The 20,410-nt window shown below is 49.4% G+C and overlaps 1 protein-coding gene and 1 pseudogene across 1 annotated transcript in view; both read right to left on the bottom strand.

Annotated features, from left to right (window-relative positions):
* Window positions 1–20,410, bottom strand: part of SREBF2 (sterol regulatory element binding transcription factor 2) — a 60,647-nt gene that overhangs the window by 11,881 nt on the left and 28,356 nt on the right. The window contains exons 5-12 of the mRNA XM_055394260.2: window positions 19,500–19,721; window positions 18,392–18,506; window positions 18,029–18,210; window positions 11,024–11,216; window positions 10,233–10,414; window positions 9,122–9,398; window positions 6,205–6,374; window positions 755–923 (exon numbers count right to left, since the gene is read on the bottom strand). Of these exons, the coding sequence (XP_055250235.1) occupies window positions 755–923; window positions 6,205–6,374; window positions 9,122–9,398; window positions 10,233–10,414; window positions 11,024–11,216; window positions 18,029–18,210; window positions 18,392–18,506; window positions 19,500–19,721 (1,510 nt within the window). The remainder of the gene's footprint in view (window positions 1–754; window positions 924–6,204; window positions 6,375–9,121; window positions 9,399–10,232; window positions 10,415–11,023; window positions 11,217–18,028; window positions 18,211–18,391; window positions 18,507–19,499; window positions 19,722–20,410) is intronic.
* On the bottom strand, window positions 11,240–18,017 carry LOC148777741 (uncharacterized protein C4orf46 homolog pseudogene; annotated as a pseudogene).

Genomic DNA, 20,410 nt, shown 5'->3' with positions numbered 1-20,410 from the left:
CAGGGGCAGCCTCCGCTGTAGACAGAGCAGCCTGCCACACATCCAAGACGAATGACGGCTTCTACTTCTGCCCTTCCTTTCTGGGGTCGCCCGTCATTCTTACTGTGACCAACAGAGTTACTGAGAAGAAACGACAGTGGACCCCACCTTCCTCACAAAATGTTTGACACACACCCTGAACCTGCCAACCACACCTGACTCCCCACACTCCCAGTTCAGAGAGAGGAAAAGTGCGGACAGCACAAAGCCACTGATTGCTCAAGCCTGGGCCAAGCCGACCGGCCTCTCCCGCCCACTCCAAGGCCGGGCGTGTCGACTCTGATCACCATCAGACACCGGGAGACAGCCAGCCAGCCTCTCCCCCTGACGCCCGGAGCCCTGTCTCTGCCACCACCCTGAGCACTTGATGACCGTCTGTCGCCTGTTCCCTAACTGCTCCGTCTATGTCTGTCTGTTTTCCGGCGGGAGCGGGAGACCAGGGCCAGCGAGCAGCTCCTCGACACCCTCTGAGTCTCCAGAGCGCCCGGCACAAGGGCAAGATTCCGCTGGCACTCAGTCACCCTTTGGGACGTGTGGTGGGGTGACTGATGCCAGCACCACGGGCTCTGAGTGGCCCAGTGGCAAGCTGCAAACCCAGCTTCGCTGGCAACAGGCTCACGAGCTCCTGAGTGTAAGGAATTCACGGCTGAGGCACTCTGTGTCTCCACGCACTGAGGGCAGCACCGGGGGCCTCCAGGGGGCAAGATGTTCTCACCTGGGTTCCTCTGGGCACAGTACAGACTCTCCTTGGCAGCCGACTTCACCGACCAGCTCCGCTCCATGAAGAACTTCTGGCCCAGGGGATGGCAGAGCCAGCGCAGCGAGTCGGGGACGGTACTGCGCTCAGGGCCACACAGGCTCTGGGCACGACTGAGGAAGTAGCTCTGTGGAAGGACAAGGACCGCCGTGACACCGGGGTGGCCGACACCGGGGTGGCCGACACCGGCTGCAGCCAGCGGGGGCCATCAGAAAGTGCCACCGGGGAGGAGGCAGGCTAGGGAAGGGGTGCTAGCAGGAGGGCTGGGCCCCTCCACGTCTGGAAGCAAATACCCCCATGTAAACCAGGGCAATGGCTCAATGACAAACCCCAGAGGGAAGGGGGTTGGCGGCTCAAGGCACCCTTGGGGACTCGGCTGTACCCTGTCCTGCTGGGTCTGCCCAACTGGACTTGAATCTTCTTGGCCATGCTGGCGTCCAACCTGCCGAGCTGAGCCAGGCTCTCCCAGGCCCCCCTGCATCCCCCCCACAGCATGCCTGCCCTCAACCCTGTCCAGCTCTGCATTCCAGCCAGGCGGCACCCTGGGTCCTGAGACTTTTTATCATCTGCCATGTTAATTACATATCTTTCAGAGCATTTTTAGGTAAAACTGTGTTCTGCTTTGACTCAGTTTCATCTCTTTCACCTCCGAGTGTGAAGAGTTTAGACTAGGTACCCAGCAAGTGGCTGGTGACTGTCATTTACTGTCACTGTCAGTCTAGACAGCGCTGGAGTGAGAGGGCTGCCCTGAGGCTTGTCCAGGACGCGAGCAGGCCTGCATGATGCCCCTCCCTCAAGACTCGCCCGGCAAGGGCTTTGTCCATCCTCCAGAGAACCCCCTGGGTGGTCCAGTGGTTAAGAACCCGCCTTGCAGTGCAGGTGAACACAGGTTTGATCCCTGTGTGGGGAACTAAGATCCCATATTCTGCGGAGATACTGAGCCCATGTGCTGCCAACTACTGAGCCTGCACGCTGCAACTACAGAGTCTGCGTGCAGTGATGAAGATCCTGTGTGCCACAACTGAGACCCAACACAGCCAAGGACATAAATGAATATTTTAAAAAAAGAGAGAGAGAGAGACCCCCCTGCCAACCCTGGGTGAGCCCTTGATGAGAACACTGGCCTAGTGAGGAAAAGACTCTGAAAGCCTCTTTGCTGGAGAGCCCTTGCTTCCCAAGTCCCTCCTCTGCCCACAAGATAACATCACTCCAGGGCCCAGGGATAAACCTGCAGGGACAATGATGTCCATCCATGTTTTCAGAAATTGTGTCATTTTTTTGACTGCAAGGAGATCCAACCAGTCAATCCTAAAGGAAATCACCCCTAAATATTCACTGGAAGGACTGATGATGAAGCTCCAATATTTAAGCCACCTGTTGTGAAGAGCCGACTCACTGGAAAAGCCCTTGATGCTGGGAAAGGCTGAGGGCAAAAGAAGAAGAGGGACAGCAGAGGATGAGATAGTTAGAAAGCACTGCTGATTCGATGGACATGAATTTGAGCAAACTCTGGTAGACAGTGGAGGAGAGAGGAGCCTGGCGTGCTACAGTCCATGGGGTCGCAAAGAGTTGGATACAACATAGTGACTGAACAACAACAAATCTTTACTCTAAAACCCAGAAAACCACTTGATACAGCACAATCTGAATGAGAAACTCAGCAGAGAAGGATGGAGGGGAGAGAGAAGAGCTCAGTGCTGGAGGAGCGGCTGCTGGGCTGGGCCTCACCCATCACACGGCAGCCTTGCCTTCACAACCCAGGAGGCTGCTTCCTCTGATGGTTCAGCCTGATGGTTCTGACCTTTACTGGGCTCTGAGCACCATCATCTAATGTGACGGTCTCAGAAGATTTGAATGCCAGGGTCAGAAAATAGCCCTGCCAAAGTGCCACTCAAAGGACATGGACCAAGGCGACTGGCTCTCTCGGGGGAACACGGATACGGCTACCTGAATCCAAAAGAAAAGGATGCACGGTACAGTCCAGAAGAAAAGAGAAAAAGAAAAACATAAGATCCCGCATGCTGTGCTGTGTGGCCCAAAAAACCAAAACAGCAGTAACAAAAAACTGCTCACTGCTTGTGAGGCACACTCAATGTTTTCGGGGGGTGGGGCACTCACTGGGGGACCATCTCCCCCATCCTCAGCTGCTACACACATGCCTTCCTCAACCGGATGCGTGTCTCTCACAGAGCAGCTGCGTCTTAGTAACAAGGAAAATCAAAACCCCGCTGAGATTTCCGGGCTGATGGGAATGATCCTAAAATGTATACGGGACGGTAAACACTAGCCACTAGGGCCAGAGGACCGACACTTCCAGACATCAAGACGTATTAGACATGTGTCACCAGGGGTGTGTGGCATTGGTGGTGCACAGTGGAACTGACTGGAGGGTCCAGAAGCAGAGTCCTCACATGCAGACATTTAATTTATGCAAAAGGGGCCACCGGGTGCAGCAGGGAGCAGACAGTCATTTTAACAACAGGTTCTGAGACAGGGAGACAGACGTGTGAAGAAGAAAATAGATCGGTCATCTCTGCCTCCAACTCATACACAAACCAGTTCCATGTGGATTATGGACCCAGATGCAACATTTAAAAATAATGGGTCTATCAGACTCCTAGTAGAGGATTTTCCTGACACTGAGGTAGGACAAAGGAATATTAAACAGGACATGATGTGTCTGTTAAGGAAAAGAACAGACTAGAGTTCATGAACATTAAGCACTTGTGTTTATTGATCAACACCCCTGAGAACAAGCAAGCTACAGAGTGGGAGGAGACATAGGCAGAGCACGTCCCCAACAAAGCCCAGAGCAGAGCGCGCTGCGAGCCAGCAGAGGCAGACCCCACAAACCAAACACAGGCAGAGCACATCCCCAACAGAGCCCAGAGCAGAGCGCGCTGCGAGCCAGCAGAGACAGACCCCACAAACCAAACACAGGCAGCGCACGTCCCCAACAGAGCCCAGAGCAGAGCGCGCCGCAAGCCAGCAAAGACAGACCCCACAAACCAAACACAGGCAGAGCACGTCCCCAACAGAGCCCAGAGCAGAGCGCGCCGCGAGCCAGCAGAAGCAGACACCACAAACGAAACACAGGTAGAAGACCTGAACAGGTCACAAAGGAGGCTCTGTCCAAACAGCCCGTGAAAAGGGGCTCACATCTTTAACCACCTGGGAATTGTGGATGAAAACTATGAGATACCACCAGAAGGGCTAAAACCCCAAAATTATCCTATGTCTGCTGAGGGAACAGAACTGAAACTCTCTACACTGCTGGTGAAGTGACAACTGGTTCATCCACTTTGGAAAACCGCCAGGCTGTGGATACTGAAGCTAAGCATATGAAAACCTCTGAGCTAGCAGCGCCAGACCAGAGATGCAGGCACACGTCCACTGAGAGATGAACAGGAATGTTCATAGCAGCACTATTCACAGTAACCAAAACAGGAAACAACCCCCAGTCCACTGGGAAGTGTCTGGTCATACAGTGGACCGCCATGAAGTGATGAAAACGGGCACTCTGTAAGCGCGCGCGACGTCAATGAGCCTTACACACGGCACCGAGCGGAAAAGGGCGGCGAGCTACAGGACACACGTGTGGCTCTCCTCATGCGGAGCCTAGAGGTGCAAACATCTGAGGTCATCGGGGTGGTGCTTACCTGGCTGGGGGGCTTGGGGTGGGGAGTTGCAGTTTGCTGATGGCAAGGGCCCCAAGGGAGGCTTCCGGGGTCTGGGTCATGTTCTGTTTCTAGATCTGTCTGTTGGTTATAAGCGTGTATTCATTTTGGGAAGTCACTGACCTGTGTATTTATAATTTGCATACTTTTCTACAGGCATATTGTACTTTAATAAAAAGCTTCCAGGAACAACAAACAGCAGGGAGGTTAAACTATCGTGATGGAATTCAGAACAATGGTCACCTCTGTGGGGGGCAGCATGGGCGAAGGCCTGCTGGAGGCCTGGGGGTGATGGGAACACATAACTTCTTGATCTGGGTGGCTGTTATGTGGGTAAGTTCACTGTGTGAAAATTTATCAAGTTGCTAAGTTAAAATGGACAGATTTTTCTGTGTGTATGTTGTATTTTGATTATGCCTTGAAAACTTTTGGGGGGGGCAGAGAAGTGACAAATGGGATGACTCTGGTCCCGGCACTAGGACTGCTCCCAGCCCAGACAGTCCACCTTGACTTCCTCTAAGATGGGGTTGGGAGCCCAGCATGCTCTCTGGGCAGCCATCCAGATCCCACCTCATCCTGCTGCCCCCAAGGCCTGGGCCTGGTCTGGGTTCCTGTCCGACTGTGAGCCACCCTGGCAGGGTGAAGGTCCTGCTCGCCACTGCACGTCCTCCCCAGGGACTGCCTGGCCTCAGTAACCTTTGGTGAATGAACCTCTTATTTGGGTCTTAGAAACACGGTCTTCCTCTCCCGTGCCCTCTGTCAGATTACGGTGACACACTTGAAGCACATCAGTGTCAGCACAGGGCACGTTCCTGCTCATTCTCAGTGCATCAGTGCTATTAATGAGATATGGACACAGGTGGGGGGATAAGATCATTCTATGCTGAACACAGCTGATAAGATGGGTAGCCAACCCAAAGCTCACACTGAATAAGACATGCCTGTGTCTGCCGGAGGAAGAGAAAGCCTGAGGTCAGCAGAGGCTGTGAACGAGTTGGCAACACAGTCTGTGAATTATCCAGTTGTGAGTTCGCAAGGCTGGCCCTGTGCCAGGCACAGTGGAGGAAACCACGGTCTCTGCCCGGAGTCTGACGCGAGCCCCTCACAAGAGATACAATGTTTTCCACTTCTAGACCCACAGAGCTGTGATCAACACAAGGTACCAAACAGAAGGCCTTCTCAGTTAACAACAGAACCAGGAGACACAACCAGCAGATTCTAAGCAGAAGAGTCACACAATACCCTCTCAAATACAAGGTCACTCTTATCACGGAAGCAATACCTCAGGGTACTAAAATGCCTTGTTCTGTTTAAAATGGCTCGGGGGGAGGAATTCTTGTCTGTTTGATTTACTGCCAAGTATTTGTGGAATGACCCACTGAGTGGACATCTACCCCTCAAGGTGGTCAGCATCTGAGGGCAGGGCCCACACCCATTTTTACATCTTGGCTCCTGGCTGGGAAGGGCTTCCCTGGTGGCTCAGACAGTAAAGAATCCGCCTGCAATTCTTTGAGATGAGGGATCAATCCCTGGGTCCGGAAGATCCCCTGGAGAAGAGAATGGCAACCCACTCCAGAATTCTTGCCTGAAGAATTCCATGGAGAGAGGATCCTGGCGGGTTACAGTCCATGGGGTTGCAGAGTTGGACACGAATGAACGACTTTCACTCACTCACTTGGCTGGGAAGGGCTCTCTGAGAAGGTCCAGGGGAGAGAAGTGAAGGACACTCACCGCCAGGAAGCCCAGCTTGCCTCCACACCTGGTCTTGAGCCCCATGGCGGCGGTCAGGTGGATCTCCACCAGCATGCTTGGAGGGATCTTCTCCTCGGCACATTCAGCCAGGTTCACTGCGCACAAGGCCATGTGTACATCGGAACAGGCGGATCCCATGGGAAGTTTGCCTACGGTGGCAGAAATGGGATGATGAATGTTGACAAGAGGCCCTCAACCCACACTTTCTCCTGCCTCCTCCAGCACCGTCAGAGCAAGAGCAGGACCACGGCGGGGAAGCTGGTGGACTTTGTGATCAGACAGCCCTGGATGGGGCACCAGCCCTGACACCCAGTAGCTCTCTGCTCCCTTCTACTTCACAGGTGGTTGAGGACAAGAGAAAGTATAGGTCCAAAGCCTGGCCCGCGGCCCCAGCCCTGGGTAATGGAAGTGGTCAGGACTGCAGGTTGGTGGACAGGACTCAGGGGGGTGAGCTGCAGCATTTTCCCAAATGGTGTCAACAGCATGGCCGTGTTCTGCTAACACAGTCCCGTGTTTCCAAATGGTGCAAGAAAGGTTAAAAAAATAAAAACTGATCTGAATTTATCTTGCTTTAACAAGACCCCACAGTCTATAAGCCATACCCTTTCGAGGGAAGGAAGTTACACAAAAGTGAGCCGTGATGGCCAGACACATCTTGGCAAGGAGGTGGACGGCCAGGAAAGGCTTACTGCACCCTCCTGTGAGGGCCACACGGCTCTTCGGGGACCGGACCCCAGGGCACGACAAAGGCTCCGAGGCTCTCACACTGCCACCTGCCTTGGTCCTCGCTACAGTGAGGTGAGGTGGCCAGCACAAGCAGTTGCCTTGTTTTTTTGAGGCGGGGGGAGGTTGTCCCTTGTGGGGTGGCCAGCCAGGCCTCCTGACCCTGCCCAGCCTCTCTGGTCTCATATCAGGCCCAACTTCATTTGGCACAGATGTTTAGGTATTGGTCTTCCCAGGAGGCACCACCAACTGGGCTTTCTCCTTTGTGGGGAAGGCAGGTGGAGGGCAGCGTGGGGACCATGTCGCCTCTCGGTCACTGTCCTCTCGGGGCCCTGCTCAGGGCCAGGCCCACCAAGTGCTGGGTGAGTGTGGGGGATGAGCAGTGTGAACCATCCCAGCTGGAACTCTCCCGAACAGATGCAGCTTCCAGATCAGAGACCTGGATGGAGCCTGTTCCATCCCCAGGGACTCAGGATGGACGGGGAAGCAGGGAAGGTCTGCACATGGGGCCCCGCTGCGAGAGCTCTACAAGGCCGCAGGTGTTCCAGCCCCACAGCTGCCCCAGAGTCTCATCTCCATCCCCCCAGGGCCTGGGAGCGCCCCACCCCTGGGCAAAGCTCCCCCAGCCACCAGGCCTCCTATGACCTTCCTGTTGCTGCGCCCATGGCTGCTCTCTGCCCTCGTCTTACCCACATCCCAGCAGCAAACTCCCTTCTTAAACTCTTTCCTCCCCCCACACCAAGCCTCTCGGCCTCTCCTGCCTGACCACCTCTCAGGTCAGCCTCTGCCCCATTCCTTGTCCCTGCCCTGTCCTTTCTGTGTGGGTCTCCTCCCACATGCCCTGGAGGGGCCCTTTCATCACAAGCCCTCTCATCAGCGCCCATGGCTTTTATCCTCATCCGCAGACCAGAGACCTAGCTCCATGCCGTGGATGACAGATCCGGCGCAGCCCCCACCACTGAATAGCCCTCCTCAGTTTCTCATGGGCAAGGGTCCTGAGCTGGATGTCTCACCTCCTCCCTAGAAAGCTGTGTGTCTCCTGTTCTCCCCGCCTTTGCTGGTGGCAACACAATTCACCCCAACTCTCAAGCAAGAAACCAGGGAAGCCCCTTACCCAATTTTCCTTACCCTTCCCATGCAATGAGTCCCCAAGGCCTGTCAACCACCTGCTCCTTCCTCTCTGTCTGTCTTCTCAGCACCTGCACCCGCTCCGACAGGGCCTCCCAAAGGCAGCCTCTCCATCGGAGTCAATCTTCTTGGCTTCAGGGCACAGGCCTGATGACATCATCACCCCCACTGCACTGGCTCCTGTCACCTTCCCCTCACACAGCCTGCCTGGGGACACCACCAGGCGGGGGGGGCTCCTCCTTGGGAACACATCCCTCAGCCTGGAAGGCACATCCCCTCAGCAGAGCCAGTGAACTCAAACGCCTCCTTGCACACAAAGCTGAGACTTGACATGAAGCCTTTTAGGGCCCTGCCCGACATGGACCCCTCCCTCCCAGCTGAAACCCAAAAACCCAGCTGTGACCCCAAAACCACACTGAACTGTAATTCACCTGCTGACCAATCTGCTTCTCTATTAGAGCAGGAATTTGTGGAATGAAATAAAGGATCATGTTTCACTGATTCTAAGATGCCATCAATTTTAAGTTTCTCCATTAACTTAAGCACCACCAAGGAAAAAGCACTGCCAACTCAACCATGACACTCAATATGTAGAGGACACAGCCTGGTGCAGAGATATTAAAGTGAAAAAAACACGTGTCTTATAATGACGAAAGACTTCCCCGGTGGCTCAGATAGTTAAAAAAATCTGCCTGTAATGCGGGAGATCTGGGTTCGATCCCAGGGTCGGGAAGATTCTCTGGAGGAGGGTATGGCAACCCACTCCAGTATTCTTCCCTGGAGAATTCCATGGACAGAGGAGCCTGGTGGGCTACAGTCCATGGGTCGCTAAAAGTAGGACATGACTGAGCAACTATGCACACGTAATGATGAACTGCAATCTTCAGAGCCATGGCCATGGGTGGACAGTTGGTCTAACCATCCTTGATGAGCGTTGTAAAGGGGACTTTGTTCACCTGAGGCAGAAAACTGGCAAACTGAAGCTGGGTGGGGTGATGGCACAGGGCACTGTGAGGCAGGCCGGGCCGCGGCGGCCAGCCCTCACCTGTGATGTGCAGCTGGTGCAGCCTGTGGTAGGCCAGGGCTGCATCACGGGCGCTGGTCTTTGCTTCCTCCTCGAAGCCTGCAGCAGTGGCTGGGGCGGCCCGCCGATGCTGGAAGACCTTCTTGAGCAGCCAGCGCACCAGGCGCAGCTTCTGCAGGCTGTAGCGGATCACATTCCACGAGAGGCTGCAGGCCAGGTCCAGGCGGGAAGTGGGCAGGGCCCGGCCCAGCACCGACAGGCAGGTTTGTAGGTTGGCTGCGGCAGCCGCAAAGTCCCCCTGGCAGGAAGCAAGAAGGTATCACATTCGCCGGCCTTGGGGTGGCCTTTTAGTTTTGCTTTAGTGCAAACTCTTACTTGCTCTTCAGCCCTCCAGGTTATCAGAGTAATGCATGCTTAGTGAAGAAAAATCTGGGAAAACTCAGAAAGCTACAGAAAAGTACAAAGAAATCACCTGGAATCTTCTCCCCTAGAATGACTGTTGCCATTCTGATACACTTTCTCCCAGCCTTTTTGCTAAGCTGGGATTGTACCACGTTCTATCTTTAAGCAAATATTCTATCCAGAATTTCCCACGGTACCTCTCATACATAAGACGATAACATGGGTGGAGACGATGAACCATGTGATCTTTTAGGCTTTTAGGTTCTCAAAGTGTGGTTCCCAGAGACCAGGAGCATCATCAGGCCCTGGGATCTTGTTAGAAATGTGAATTACTGGTTTTCCATCCCACCCCTTTCCCTCTACCAACTCAGAACCTCTGGGATGGGCCCTCAGGGTGGTCCTGATGAACCTGAAGTTTGAGAACCACAGTTTTAGACAAACATGCAGTGAAACTATTCTGACCGAGGATCTGACCAGGTCTCTGCCAAGCTGAGAGGGCCCAGTGGACAGTCTGCTGCCCTGTGCTGAAGGCCCTGTCTGTGTCTTTCTCATTCCTGGAGGCCACACTGGGGAAACGGGGGTCAACGCTCTTCTCCTTTCCCGTCATGCATTGGGTATGACAGCTGAACCTTCTTTCCTGTGCCTTTAAGAAGAGAGGACCCTGAAGAAGAGGGACAGAGGCGGCCCACGCTCTGAGCATGATGGTCTCTGAGCCCGTGTGCAGACTCACCCGGGCGAGGTCCAGGTCTGCCTGCTTCCGGTGTCTCCAGAAGGTGACTGAGGAGCGTGAGTGTGGCCGGATCACCGGCTCCCCGTGAACCAGCAGCTTCACAAAGACGCTCAGCACTATCACGCCGTTCACCAGCCACAGGAGGAGCGTAGGCATCATCCAGTCAAGCCAGCCCCTGGAGCCTACGGAGGTGTCTCAGCTGAGCCCATGAGGGAGGGCCCACCCCTCCGAGGGCAGCCCTTGGGGGACTGCAGGGCACCTGACCAACCCTTCAGTGTGACAGGAAGCAGCCTCCTCCCTCATGTTTGAAACAAATGTGATTGTTTCATTTAGTAACAATGTCTAAGTGCTTAGGGCATGAATAAATACATGCAATTAATCCACACTGTAGAAAATCTGGGACAATTCCACAGCCTCAATAGGAGCCCTGGAGCCCTTGTCACCATGGGGCAGAATGCCACACAAATCTTTGTTGGCCAAGGCAGGGCTCGGCAGCTGGTTTAATGACTCAGGCATTAAGACCACATCCTCCTCCAAACAGGCACATCCCAAACCCCCAATTACAGCTGAGCAGGGTCCTGATTTTTGCTTTGCTATTTCTGACTGAACTTAGGTCGGCCCTGTTACTGGTACATGCAACTGATTCTGGTCGCTATCAGAAGCAAGCAGGTGGGGGCCCACTGCGAAAGCCCTTTGGGACCTGGTGACATGCCAAGCAGGTTGCGGGCAAGGCCTTCTCCTGCCACAGCAGCCGACTCGTGCCCAGGTGGCACGAGGCGCCCTCCACCTACCTGACTCGAGCGACAGCATGCTGCGGCCAGGGCCTGAGTGCGGGTGCTGGTCTGTGTCATGGGTCCCCCCCCACTGCAGCAGAGCAGTCAGGGGGTTAAAGGAGAGGCAGAGGAAGGTGAGGACACACAGCAGGATGCGAGAGCGGTCCACCATGCCCAGCGCGACCGGAGGAGAGTCTGGCTCATCTTTGACCTTCAAAACAGGGGGCCGCAAGGTGAGAAGGAAGACTTATGTGAGTTTCTATAGCATTTTACTTTCTACATATTAGAAACGAGACTTTGAGATTTAAATTCAAGACCATGAAGCTGGATGGGAATAAACTCAGGAGGGAACTAAGAGGTTCACGCCTCTCCCACTGCTGCTCAGACATGGGGGCCCTCGCCCCCTTGCCACCTAGGAGAACACGCTCTAAAGCTCGGAGGTAGAGGGGCCCTGCTGTTACCAAAGTGCTCTGGCACAAAAGAGAATACCCTGAAGGATTCTGCTTCTGTGTAATTCCACAATAGGCAAGCTGATCTAAAGCAATTAAGGCAAAACCAGAAGTCTGAGCCTGGAGAGGCATGGGGGAACTTCCTGCAAAAGTGTATGTTCAGGGGAGATAAATATGTTCTGTATCATTTTTTTTAAAACTAGAAAGGATTTATTCATTTATTGCTATTTTTAAATTACAGTATAATTGACCTACAAACACTATGTTGGCTCCAGGTGCACAACACAGCGCCTGGATTATTTTCATATATGACACTATCTCTACAATAAATCTAGCTGCCATCTGTCACCAGATAAAATTATCACAACAGTACTGACTATTTTCCCCATGTTGTAAAGCTCTTCCCTCTGACTCATTTATTTTTTTATCTGGAAGTCTGTATCTCTAAGTCTCCCCCTCTTATTTCACTAACCATCCCAAACCCTCCCCTCTGGCAATTACCCATTTGTTATCTTTATCTAAGCATCTGCATCTGTTTTGTACACTTTTTTTTTTTAAGATTCCACATATAAGTGAAATTCTTAAAGAGATTGGAATACCAGACCATCTGACCTGCCTCTTGAGAAACCTGTATGCAAGTCAGGAAGCAACAGTTAGAACTGGACATGGAACAACAGACTTGTTCCGAATAGGAAAAGGAGTACGTCAAGGCTGTATATTGTCACCCTGCTTATTTAACTTGTATGCAGAGTATATCATGAGAAATGCTGGGCTGGAAGAAGCACAATCTGGAATCAAGATTGCCGGGAGAAATATCAATAACCTCAGATATGCAGATGACACCACCCTTAACGCAGAAAGTGAAGAGGAACTAAAAAGCCTCTTGAAGAAAGTGAAGGAGGAGAATGAAAAAGTTGGCTTAAAGCTCAACATTCAGAAAACTAAGATTATGGCATCCGGTCCCATCACTTCATGGCAAATAGATGGGGAAACAGTGGAAACAGTGGCTGACTTTATTTTTGGGGGCTCCAAAATCACTGCAGATGGTGACTGCAGCCATGAAATTAAAAGATGCTTACTCCTTGGAAGGAAAGTTATGACCAACCTAGACAGGATATTTAAAAGCAGAGACATTACTTTGTCAACAAAGGTCCGTCTAGTCAAGGCTATGGTTTTTCTAGTAGTCATGTATGGATGTGAGAGTTGGACTGTAAAGAAAGCTGAGCACTGAAGAATTGATGCTTTTGAACTGTGGTGTTGAAGAAGACTCTTGAGAGTCCATTGGACTGCAAGGAGATCCAACCAGTCCATCCTAAAGGAAATCGGTCCTGGGTGTTCACTGGAAGGACTGATGTTGAAGCTGAAACTCCAATACTTTGGCCACCTCATGTGAAGAGCTGACTCACTGGAAAAGACTCTGATGCTGGGAGGGATTAGGGGCAGGAGAAGGGGACGACAGAGGATGAGATGGTTGGATGGCATCACTGACCCAATGGACATGGGTTTTGGTAGACTCCGGGAGTTGGTGATGGACAGGGAGGCCTGGCGTGCTGCGATTCATGGGGTCACAAAGAGTTGGACATGACTGAGCGACTGAACTGAACTGGTAAGTGAAATCATGTGTGGTTAGCTTTCTCTGTCTGACTCATTTCATTTAGCATAATAGCCTCTAGAATCATACGGGTTGTCACAAAATTTCATTCATTTTTATGGCTTTTTACTTCAGAAAAATAGCCAGAAGTGGAACAGCTGAATTGGATGGTAGTTCTCTTTTAAACTTTTTGAGGAACCTCCATACTACTTTCCATAGTGGCTGCACCAAGTGCCATTCCCACAACAGCTGGGTGAGGGTTCCCTTTTCTCCACATCCTCGCCAACACGTGTCATTCTCTGACTAATTTCACTTTAGTATAATACCCTCCAGGTCCATCTACAGTGTCGCAAATGGTAAGATTTCATTCTTTTTAATGGCTAATATTTCACTGCATATACACCACATCTTCTTTACCCATTCATCTATTTATAGGCACTTAGGTGGCTTCCATCGGAGAAGGCAATGGCACCCTACTCCAGTACTCTTGCCTGGAAAATCCCATGGACAGAGGAGCCTGGTGGGCTGCAGTCCATGGGGTTGCTAAGAGTCGGACACGACTGGGCGACTTTACTTTCACTTTTCACTTTCATGCACTGGAGGGGGAAATGGCAACCCACTCCAGTATTCTTGCCTGGAGAATTCCAGGGACGGCGGAGCCTGGTGGGCTGCCGTCTATGGGGTCACACAGAGTCGGACACGACTGAAGCGACTTAGGAGCAGCAGCAGCAGGTAGCTTCCATACCTTGACTATTGTGAACAAGGCTGTAATAAACACAAGGGTACATGTATCTTTTCAAATTGGCATTTCTGTTTTCTTCAGAAAACACCCAGAAGGCGAACTGCTGAACTGGGTGGTAGTTCTACTTTAAACCTTTTTTCAGGAACCTCCCTCCATGCTGCTTTCCATACTGTCTGTGTTACTCACTCAGTCGTGTCCCACTCTTTTCAGCCCCGTGGACTATAGCCCCTCAGGCTCCCCCGTCCATGGGGTTCTCCAGGCAAGAACACTGGAGGGGGTTGCCACTTCCTGCTCCAGGGGATGAACCCGGGTCTCCCGCACTGTGGGCAGATTCTCACTGTCTGAGCCACCAGGGAAGCTTTCGATAGTGGCTGCACCAGTTTACATTCCCACCAACAGTGCACTAGGGTTCTCTTCTCCACATTCTCACCAACACTTGTTATTTGTTGTCTTTTTGATAATAGCCACTCTGACAGGTGTGAGGTGGTATCTCACCATGGTTCTGATTTGCATTTCCCTGATGATTACTGATGTTGAACACCTTTTCATGTGCCTGTTGGACATTTGTATGTCTTCTCTGGAAAAATGGTCGTGTCCTAGGTCCATTTTTTAATTGTGTATTCTTCCGATGTTGAATCCTACAAGGCTTTGCATATTTTGGATATTAACCCCTTATCAGACAAACACCATCTTCCATTCAGTAGGTGGCCCTTTTAGTTTGCTGATAAGTTTCTTTTGCTGCAAAAGCTTTTTAGTTTGCTGTAGTCCCATTTGTTTATTTTTGCTTTTGTTTCCCTTGCCTGAGGAGACATACTCAAAAAAATATTGCTGAGACGGGTAACAAAGAGCATACTGCCTGTTTTCTTCTAGGAGTTTTATGGTTTCAGGTCTTACATTTAAGTCCTTAATCTGTTCTGAGTTTATTTTTGTAGATGGTGTGAGAAAGTAGTACATCTGATTCTCTTGCATGGAGCTGTCCTGTTTTCCCAGAAGCACTTACTAATGAAGCTGTCATTCCCCCGCTTTGTATATCCTCGCCTCTTTTGTCACAGATTTACTCAACACATAAGTAGGTTTATTTCTGGGCTTTTTATTCTTTTTTAAAATTTTTTTATTCTTTTTTTTTGAAAAAATATGTATTTTTTCAAGAAAGGCTTCAGTAAAAGTTTTTTTGAAAAGCATCACAGAGGGACGAAAAATATTTATCATATATTTTAAAAAGTTGTTATCAAAGTTCAAATTCTTATTAAAAAAAAAACAAAAAAGATAACATTTTCCTTCAAGTCAGTGAGGTTCTGACTCAAATACTTTTTCAAGAAACAACTAACATCTTTATGCTAAAATCAAGAAGAAAAAGCAGCTTTTAATTATGCTGTCAACTCCCATTTAACAAACATTTAGTGACTTGTGTAACAGTGTTTTAGGTTGCTGGAAATATGTAGGTAACTAAGACATAATCCTTGGTTCCAGGGAACTTAGCCCAGTGGAGCTAAATCTAACATTGGTAACATGACAGTTTACCTTCTTTGGGGCATAAATAAAGCTCAATTTCAAATTCTGCTATTCTTGGCATCTTCTTGCAAATAGAAGGGCATAATGGTCCACCTAGTTTGCTACTGGTAACACTGTTGGCATTATTATCTATTGATTAACTTTCATGAAAGATTCTTTGAAAGTTCAGAGAAAAGAAAGTGTTTAAAGATAAACAAATATGAATCAGCCTCAAAAATAACATCAGCATTCTGTTTTCACAAAATAAAGAAAACCAAGAAAAATTTCATCTTCAGTATCCAGAACCATGCGATTATCCAGTCTCCATGTGCAAGCATCATAGATGAGGAGGTATGCATTATCACAGTCAAATCAGTTGTCAGGCTTCAATGAATCATAGCCTTCTTTCAAGAGATCCCGCCATGTTTTAAGGAAACGTGCATTTTCTGTACATTTGAAGGCAAGCTCTTCCACTTGAGCTGACACTGCAGATGTGGCTTGCAGAAGTTTGGTTAATGAAAATGCTGCGTCTCCGATCTGCAGCTCCACCTCTTCCAGCAGGTCCACCAGCTGGCCGCAGCTCCTGCTCGGAACCGGCCGCCCAAACCCCCCGGGGCGCCAGGGGAAGATGCTGAAGATGTGTCTGAAGATGAAGGAGAAGGCGGCGGTGGGGAAACCTGGAGCCCTTCAGGGTTTGCCATGGAGCAGGGCTGGGCAACTGGACCGGAGTTGGGAGGCTGAACCAACACCTACCATCTTTCAACCGCTTGCGCCCTCTGGGCTTTTCATTCTGTTCCATGAATCTATGTGTCTGTTTTGTGCCAATATCCTACTGTTTTCATTACTGAAATCAGGGAACCTGCTATCTCCAGCTCTACTGTTCTTTATCAAGACTATTTTGGCTACTTGGGGTCCTGTGTGTTGCCATATAAATTTTAGGATTTTTTTTACTAGCTCTGTGAAAAATGTCATTGATATTTTGACAGGGATTGCACTGAATCTGCAGACTGTCTTGAGGAGTATGGTCATTTTAGCAGTATTAACTCTTCCAGTCCACGAGCACGATACAGTGTTCCATCTGTGGCCATCACCATTTTAGGTTTCTATCATCAGTGTCTTACAGTTTTCTTAGTACAGGTCTTTTAGCTACTTAGTCAGATTTATTCCTAGATACGTTATTCTTTTCAATGCAACTGCAAATGAGATCATTTTCTTAATTTCTCTTTCTGGTACTTTGTTAGTATAGAAATGCAACCAATTTCTGTATATTAATTTTATATCCTGCAATCTTGCTAAACTTATTAATCTAGTAGTTTTTTGGTGGCATCTTTAGAATTTTCTATATATAGTATCATGCCATCTGCAAACAGTGACAGTTTTACTTCTTCCTTTTCAATTTGGATTCCTTTTAACTTCCTTTTTAGGATTTCCAATTCTATGTTGAATAAAGTGGCAAGAGGGGTCATCTTTGTCGTATTTTTTTGGGCCATGAAGTGCGACTTATGGTATCTTAGTTCATTGACCAGGGATCAAACCTGGGTCAATGGCAGTGAAAGTGTCGAGTCCTAGCCACTGGACCACCAGAGAATTTCTCTGGGCATTCTTGTCTTCCACCTGATCTTAGAAAAAATACTTCCAGTTCTTTCCTCTATATCATGATTACTGTGAGTTACATAAGTGTACATATTTATTAAAACACTTATTGTACAATATAGTAAAATAGGTGTATTTTATCACATATAAATTATACCTCCAAGTTGATTAACGACCCATCAGCGAGGAATAAGGGCTTTAGTATGAACCTATTTTCAGAAGCTTACCTATTCTAAACCCACAACATTGTTTTCTCCCCATTTTACAGAAGAACTGGAGGCAGAGACTCTGCCGGCCTGGGGAACCAGACTGGAGTCGGATCTCCCCCGACTCCCAGTGTGTACATATCACGTCATTCCTTTTCAACATTTTTAAGCCACTTGAAAATTTCTTCTGATGATTCAGACACTTATCCAATTCAAGGTATATGTCATATGGACTTGTGTTTCCAAACAGAATCACACTTATAAAATATTTCAAAAATAGAGCTTCCTTAATAAAATTAAGCAGATGCTACAATAAATAGTCTGATCAACAACTTATAGTAGGAGGAAACTTGTGCTTTTGAAGCCAGAAACAGGCAGTGTCAAAATGAAGCACAAACCCCAGTGCTCTCCACAGGGTCCTAGAAAAATCATCAGGCTTGAGTCTCTTCTAACTAACTCCATTAAACAACAATTGCCATGGGCTTTCTTCCACAATTAAAGGCCCTTGGCAGGAATGTTATCTGTTAAGAGTGCAAATTGTAATCATTTCCTGAAGAGGACCCAGAGGCAGCTTCATCCTAACCCAACCGAACAACCTCACAAAGCAGTCTTGCCAGGCTCATTACAGGCGAGGAAAGCAATGAGGCGCCTCCAGCAGCTCCTAGCTCCGCGTGATAGCTGCTGTGTGTCCCCGTTCTAGATTCAGCCCTTATTCCTCTCTGATGGGCCCTTTCAGCAAAGACCAATAAAACCAAGGGCTGGCTCCCCACATAGAGTCAGTCTTCTTTTTCTTTAGTTTTTAGTATGTGCCTAATTTCAAAGGATTCTTGCTCTTCTCCAGCCCGAGGCCTCCGAACACCTGGCCTGGACCTCTGTCGGCAATCTCCCCACTATTAACTTACGGGAGATGGGAGAGATTCCCAGGGTCAGGGGATTTCAAAAGCTCATTACCTTTGCATCATCCAATAGAGGGCTTCCTGGCTCTGAGTCAATGGAGTAGGGGGAGAAGCCGGCCTGGGACCCTGAGTCGGAGGCCGGAGGCGACATTAGAAGGACATTCTGATTAAAGTCATCGATCTTCAGGTCCACGTCATTGTCCACCAGGCTGCCCAAGTCGATGCCCTTCAGGAGCTCTGTGAAGAAAACCTTACCTGGCAAACGGTCCGTTTTATAACACTCAGCCTGGGTCAGGGCAGGGCTAGGAGGGATGCACAGCCCCTGCTCCTGCTTCCCCCGTGACGGCGCCTTGGACACACACCCGTAGACCCGCCCCAGTGCCCAGTACAGGACTTCCCCTATAACAAGCACACTCACTGTTCTTCTGATTTGCCAGTTTCAGCACCATGTTCTCCTGGCGCAGTTTATGATTGACCTGCTGCAAGTATTTGATGTAGTCAATGGCCTTCCTCAGAACGCCAGACTTGTGCATCTGGGAAGGAAGACGGGTGAGAAACACAGCGGCATCAGACCAGCCTGCACAGTGAGGGCAGCAGAGGCCCAGAGCTCAGGCTCTGGAGTGGGAGGTCCTTGCTGGGTTCAGATCCTGATTCTTCCACTAACTAGCTGTGGAACCCAGGACAAGTTACTCAGCATCTCTGAACCTCTCTTTTCTTCCTCTGTGAAATAGGGATAATGACAATATATGAGTCATAGGCTTGCTATGAGGGTTAAAAGAGATAATATGTGTAAAGAGCTGAGCCTCTGGCCTGGCATATAGTAGCACTAAATATGAGTTGTTATTCTTACTTCCTGTAATAATCCTAGCACCAAAACAAACTTTAAGGAAAATAAGCGACAAAAAACCAGAGCACTGTTGGATGGTTATCTTAAATAAAGGTGTATCAGTACCTTTCAGATTTGAGGGCTACCAAGAAAATTGTATTTTCTTTGAAAATAGAGGTAAAGATAAACAGATAATAGATTTAAAAATCTACATGCCAAAGTCAAAAGATACATTAATTGAAACACCAGAAATATATGAAAAATCAATTTCCTCTTATTTTTTCTTGGTCAAAGACCCAATCTACATTTTATCTCCTCCCTAAAAGGTTAAAATATTGCTAGCCCCCCCGAATATGATTAAACATTTGCCAAAAATGCCATCAGCTGACTTAGAGGTGCACACGGTCCTATACTTGGCCATCAGTGAGCAGCAGGAGCCTGTGACACGGTGGTTGTCGGGGGGCAGTGAGTAGCCACCACTGCAGAGCAGAGTCAAAGGTCCAGGCAAGCTACTGCCCTACCAACTCCCAACAGCTAATACTTTATAGAATTTCAAAACACCAAGATGCTTTAATAAGAAAGCACCCTTATCTATTCCTGCATTCACTCGCTTGGGCCTGGGTCTCCCCTAAATTCCCAGAGCAAAGACAGACAGAGGGAAGGTGACGGGGCATGAGACATCATTCTGCTTGGCACCCACCTTGGCATCAGTCCCCATGACCAGGTCCTTCAACTCAATGATTTTGTCGTTGATGGAGGAGCGATACCGCTTCTCAATGATGTTGTGTGTCGTCCGCCTTTCTCCTTCCTTGGGAGGCTCGAGCTGCTTGACTCCCCCAGGGACTTGCTTAATGGGCACCTTCTCTTGTCCCATCATCACAGGCATCGTGGTCAGAATGGTCCCATTGCTGCCCACCAGGGTCTAGAACAGACACAAGGTCAGAATGACTGCCTGGTTAGCGTGAGGAAAGCAACCTCAGGTCACGAACCTGCTGGCCCTGGCCACGTGGCATCACCTGAAAATGCTTTGTGTGGTCTGACGCCATGCTTGGGATAATCAACTCTAGAAGCCCTGGGAGCCACGGTATCTTGGGCACTGTGCCCTTTTAGAGTCACTGCTGGTTAGGCTGTGCCACAACAGCATTAGTGTGGATTAATGACAACCTTTGGTGTAAGGATGCCAGAAAACATCTACAGTTTCTGCTTCGCTGCTAACCTGTCAGCCGCCTCTGAGCTCACGTACAGTGCTGTACCAACCACAAAACTTTCTCCTGTGTGTGACACATGTTTTCCTCTCACATGACGGAGAACTAACTTATTGGATTTCCTTATACAATTTGACCATCAAAAACCTCAAGGGCAGAAGTGATAATCAGAGCCATTTATTAAATAAACACACTAACTATGGAGGCATCCCCCTGTTTTCCCCTCAGATCTGCTTTTCCTTCTGTTTCTGTTTTCACTATTTTTAGTTTTATTTTCTTCAACAAATGGCCTCAATATCCAAATGGCCAACGAGCAGATAAAATGCTTCTCAAATGCATGAGTCATCAAGAAATAATTCACACACAGTCATAAGTACACATTTCAAGTGTACAACTTAATGGAATT

This window comes from Moschus berezovskii, chromosome 6 (genome assembly GCF_049115385.1).
Source record: "Moschus berezovskii isolate FMDL1 chromosome 6, NW_MosBer_1.0, whole genome shotgun sequence".
Lineage (NCBI taxonomy): Eukaryota > Metazoa > Chordata > Mammalia > Artiodactyla > Moschidae > Moschus > Moschus berezovskii.
This window is presented reverse-complemented; position numbering and strand designations above follow the sequence as displayed.